This window comes from Neophocaena asiaeorientalis, unplaced genomic scaffold (genome assembly GCF_003031525.2).
Source record: "Neophocaena asiaeorientalis asiaeorientalis breed wild unplaced genomic scaffold, Neophocaena_asiaeorientalis_V1.1 scaffold1211, whole genome shotgun sequence".
NCBI classification, from domain to species: Eukaryota; Metazoa; Chordata; class Mammalia; order Artiodactyla; family Phocoenidae; genus Neophocaena; species Neophocaena asiaeorientalis.
The window spans coordinates 111,804-117,222 of NW_020173209.1; the positions used below are offsets into that span (position 1 = coordinate 111,804).

General features: G+C 63.2%; 1 protein-coding gene across 4 annotated transcripts in view; it reads right to left on the minus strand.

Moving 5' to 3' along the window:
- TMEM175 (transmembrane protein 175) overlaps nt 1-5,419 on the minus strand; it is a 26,760-nt gene that overhangs the window by 1,521 nt on the left and 19,820 nt on the right. For all 4 annotated transcript variants that reach the window (XM_024745012.1, XM_024745011.1, XM_024745010.1 and 1 more), the window contains 2 exons: nt 1,234-1,312; nt 960-1,095 (listed from right to left, as the gene is read on the minus strand). In XM_024745012.1, coding sequence (XP_024600780.1) covers nt 960-1,095; nt 1,234-1,312 — 215 coding nt within the window. The remainder of the gene's footprint in view (nt 1-959; nt 1,096-1,233; nt 1,313-5,419) is intronic.

Genomic DNA, 5,419 nt, shown 5'->3' on the forward strand with positions numbered 1-5,419 from the left:
CTACCACCCAGCAGGGGACCCAAGCCAGCATGGCCTGGCTGCAGGGCAGAAGCAAAGCCAGATCACCCCAGAACCTTAGGTCTAGGTCTCAGAGATTGGTACCAATGGACATTTGCTCCCAATTTTTAAAAATTCACAAATTACAGTAGGAAAAAGCTACGAAGAGAAATTTAGGAGCATCAAGACCTTAGGTGAGGGGCTTCCCTGGTGGTGCAGTGGTTAGGAATCCGCCTGCCAATGCAGGGGACACGGGTTTGAGCCCTGGTCTGGGAAGATCCCACATGCCACAGAGCAACTAAGCCCGTGCGCCACACTACTGAACCTGTGCTCTAGAGCCCGCAAGCCACCACTACTGAGCCCACGTGCCGCAACTACTGAAGCCTGCGCGCCTAGAGCCCGTGCTCTGCAACAAGAGAAGCCACTGCAATGAGAAGCACGTGCAGCACAACGAAGAGTGGCCCCCGCTCGCCGCAACCAGAGAAAGCCCGCACGCAGCAACGAAGACCCAACGCAGCCAAAATAAATAAATAAATAAATAAATTTATACTAAGGAAGAAAAGACCTTAGGCGATCAGTTACAGAACATAAATCAGAGCATTTTAACGTTAACAAAATAAGAACGTGCTGAAGTACGACCAAGGAATAAAAGGCTTCAAAGAAAAGACGGAAGACTTGAAAAAGCAGCAGATAAAACAGATAAAATGACAACAGCTAAGGTTGGAACTGTGACAGACCGCAGAGGCTGCCTGGCCGAGCAGAAGCGCAGGAGTGAAGGGAAGAGGCGGGCTCGGAGCAGGAGAGGAGCGCGGGGAGCCGGGGCCGCCCACCCTGCGTGTGCAGCTCTGGGAAGGACGAGGACCGGGCCCTTCTCAGGCGGGAGCCCCTCGGGGAGGGTGGGCCTGGAGACCTCGGCGCCTCTGTGGGGCTGGTGGAGGAGTCTTGGCCCAGCGGGTCCTCACCAGATGTCCAGGATGAGCAGTGTGGCCACAATGGCATAGACCCCGTCGCTGAAGGCCTCCACCCGTTCCTTGCTGAGCGGCTCGTGCAGATCAAAGGTGAAGATCTCTAGGCTGTGAGCCGGGGGCTCCCTGGGGCCTGTGGGAGGGGCAGCCAAGCCCTCAGGGCCTCGGGCCAGCTAGGAGGCCCCGCAGGGACGCCGCCTACCCAGCCCGTGTCCTGCGCGCCCCGGCGGCAGCCCCAGCACCCCACACTCCAGCCCCGCCTGGCACCTACCCACAAGCCTGGCTCTGCACCAGCCGGCGACCTTGCTGACGTAGGGCAGGAAGATGACTGTCGCCATCAGCAGGTACGCCTGCACGAGACAGGGCACGGGCACGTCAGGGCGCGTGGTGCCTCCACCGAGGGGCCCAGCCAGGAATCCCACCCCAAAGCTGCCCGCCCGGAAGGGATTGCAGCTCGAGCAACAGGAGACGAAATGGGTGAATCATCCGTCATCAAGACAGAAACCTTCTGTGCATAGAAGAACATTACCGGGGGCTGAAGAGACACTGCACAGAACAGAGGTGTTTGCAGACCACACGCCTGGTAAGGGTTACTATCCAGGCTTCATAAGGAACCCCGACAGCTCCACGACGGAGAGACAAATAACCCAACTGAGAAATGGGCCACGGACTTGCACTGACATTTCTCCGAAGAAGAGACGCCGCCCCGACACGTGTGGGGAGGCGCTCAGCACCACTAACACTCGGGGAAACGCCAGTCACAACCACGAGGAGAGCAGCGCACACCTCAGGACGCTCCCAGCGGGAACAGGAAGCAGCCGTGCTGGGGTGGGGTGGGGCTGGAGCCCTGTGCGCCATCGGCCGGAACGTAAATGGTGCAGCTGCTGGAGAACTGTAGGGAGGTTCCTCAGAAACTAAACGGGGAATCGCCATAGGACCCGGCAAGTCCACTTCTGGGCACACCCATGCTCACCGCAGCCACCGAGTGTCCGTGGGCGGGTGATGGGGCCCATCCACACAGTGGGGTACTACCGGCTAATGAAAAGGAAGGGAATCCTGACACCGGCGACGCGGATGCACCTTGAAAACATGCCGCGTGAAAGAAGCCAGACGTAGAAGCCCCCTATTTCATAATTCCACTTACATGAAGGAACCAGAATAAGCAAACCCCTACAGACAGAAAGTAGACTCGCAGTTTCTCGGGACTGAGGGTGGGGAGACAGGGAGTGGCTGCTCACGGGCTCAGGGTTTCTGTCTCGGGGGAATGAAAAGTCCCAGAACCAGAGGGAGGTGATGCACGGTGACGTCGGCAGTCAATGCCGCCGAGCTGCACGCCGCAGGTAAAATGGTCACAGTGGTCAATTTTTTTGCTACGCGGACACCCAGTTATTTTAAACAGGGAGGCTGGCGGGCCAGGCGTAATCCCGGGCCCGAGGTGGCCGCAGAAGGCTCTTCGCCCAGCCCTGTCGCCTCGGCCGGTGGCCCCTCTCAGCGAAGGGCTTCCACCCCGTCCTTCACAGCCATGCTTCAAGGTCACCTGGCACCTGGCCTGGTGAGGGGACTCAGGAGACGACGGGCACCTCGGGGACAGACGGGGGGCGGCCGGCATCACGGCTCTGCTTACGACCTCCAGTCTCCACACGTCAGAAGGCCACACCATACACGTCACTCAACACACACACACCGAGGGGGCGGAGTGTCCCAGGTGCCTGGCAGGTAAGTGCAGAGGCCCCGGGGGGCGACGGTGGCCACGCAGGATCGGGGTGTGTTCTGTGTGTGCACGTGTGCTGTGGGGTAGGAGGGAACAGAACAGCCCGAGGGGGAGCCTGAGTCCCGGGGCGGGGGGAGATCCAAATGGCCGTGGGGACCTGCCCAGGTCTGGAGGAGCGCGAGTCCCGGGGCGGGGGGAGAGCTAAATGGCCGCGGGGACCTGCCCAGGTCTGGAGGAGCGTGAGTCCCGGGGCGGGGGGAGATCCAAATGGCCGTGGGGACCTGCCCAGGTCTGGAGGAGCGCGAGTCCCGGGGCGGGGGGAGAGCTAAATGGCCGCGGGGACCTGCCCAGGTCTGGAGGAGCGCGAGTCCCGGGGCGGGGGGAGATCCAAATGGCCGTGGGGACCTGCCCAGGTCTGGAGGAGCGCGAGTCCCGGGGCGGGGGGAGAGCTAAATGGCCGCGGGGACCTGCCCAGGTCTGGAGGAGCGCGAGTCCCGGGGCGGGGGGAGATCTAAATGGCCGCGGGGACCTGCCCAGGTCTGGAGGAGCGCGAGTCCCGGGGCGGGGGGCGACCTAAATGGCCGTGGGGACCTGCCCAGGTCTGGAGGAGCGCGAGTCCCGGGGCGGGGGGCGACCTAAATGGCCGTGGGGACCTGCCCAGGTCTGGAGGAGCACGAGTCCCGGGGCGGGGGGCGACCTAAATGGCCGTGGGGACCTGCCCAGGTCTGGAGGAGCACGAGTCCCGGGGCGGGGGGCGACCTAAATGGCCGTGGGGACCTGCCCAGGTCTGGAGGAGCGTGAGTCCCGGGGCGGGGGGCGATCCAAATGGCCGTGGGGACCTGCCCAGGTCTGGAGGAGCGTGAGTCCCGGGAGCAGCCGGCACAGGAAGCTGGCATGGGAGGCCCTGGGCCCCGAGTGCCACCAGTGGAGGAAGGTGGTCCAGAGGGAGGTCAGCACGGCCTGGGCCAGGGCAGTGAGCAGTGGCTGGCCCTGGAAGGTGGGCCCCGCACAGCGTCCCACGTGAGGGGAGGGGCTGGTGAGGACGCCTGGAAGGATGGCCGTGGGCTCGTGGGGAGGCTGCCAGGGGTGAGCCTGGGGGCCAGGAGGCTCTGACATGCCTCGTCTCACAGGGGACGAGGGGTCAGACCCCCACTGTGGGGAAGGAGCGGGAGGGATGGAGAGGAAGGGGCAAAAAACGCAGCACAGAGAAACGACCGACCGCTCCCTCCGAGGCCGCAGACCCCCCAGCGCCACCGAGGACCCTCCTCTCCCCAGCGTGGCGGCCCAGCGCCCGCCTCCCGCCACTGTCATCCCGTGAGGGTGTGGCCACTGAGCAGGCTCATCGCGGTCCCCGGCAGCGCGCGGGGCCCTGTCTGCCTGCCCCAGGGCTTCCCGGGGCCAGTGTCCAGGCCCGGCCAGTGGGCACGGCCCCCGTGGGCCTCAGCTCTGCCTGCTTCTCCTGACCCAGGCCGCACGTACCACGTCCCAGCCGTGCCCTCCGTCCTCCAGGCGACGACCCTCACCGCCCCTCAGCCCCTGACCTTGTCCCCAGAGCCAGGAGGGGCTGTCCCACCGGAAGCCCGGACACAGTGGGCCCCTCAGTCCCGCCCTGCTGTCTCTCCGTGCCTCCCCATCGCCAGCCCCACCCTGCGACACCCCGCCTGACCCCGAGGGCCCCCGCAGCATCCCTCCCGCCCGAGAGGAGCGGGGCCCACCCGAGGCGCAGCCACTGTACGGCGAGGGGACCGAGTAGAAGCCCGAGGCCCGGCCCCACCTCACACGCCAGCGTCCACCCTCCCCTTTACCCACCCGTGGCCTGACCTGGGGCACCCTGGACACTGGACCCCAGCCTCCAGCCCCAACCTCCAGGGTGCGGCTCTGCAGGCCTTGCCATCCTGTTTGTTTTAAACTTGGAATTCTCTTAAAACACTTACTAGATGTTTAGAGTAACGTTAACCGTTCGTGTTTTCACACGTCTCATGATGCTCTGGGTGTAGAGATTCACTTTACTTCACTAGAGCTCAGTTAAAGGCAGCAGCTGTGCGTCCAGCTTCTACAACCAGCTCTGGGACGGCGGCTCGCTAGGGTTTCCCTTCCCCTTCCCGGATGACGGAAGCTGCACCAGACCAATGTGCTCGCCAAGTCAGCCGTGGGCTCAGCGCCGGCAGCTCGGCCAGGACGGACCCTCCGTATACACTGTTGCTACCGCGTATAAAACGGAACTAATGAGAACCTACAGGGAACCCTACTCAGTGCTCTGCAGTGACCTAGATGGGAAGGAAATCCAAAACAGAGGGGATGTATGTGTACGTAGAGCTGATTCACTGCTGCACAGCAGAAACTAACACGACGGTGTAAAGCAACTACACTCCACTAAAAAGAAGTAAATAAATAAATAAGTAAATTAAAAAAAGAAAAGCACGACCTGCAGGCTCGAGGGCGCCGTGGACGGAGTCCCGCACGGCTCTGCCCGCGCGGCCGCCGTCTCTCCCTGGACGCTGGGGGTGCGTCCGCCCGGCCCTCGCCCAGCTCCATCCACGCCTGCACCTCTCCCTTCTCCACTCCAGTCTCTCCTGCTCTGGAGTTTCTTTCTCCACTTTCTCTCTCTTCTGGCGGCTCATGTTCCTATGCACGCACGTCTTTAGAAGGCACGCGGCCTCCCGGGCCTACAGGGTGTGCGCCGTGTTTGCCCACGCGGGCTCCTCCCCACAGAGCAGCCCCCCGGTGGGCCCCCCCCCCAACCCCC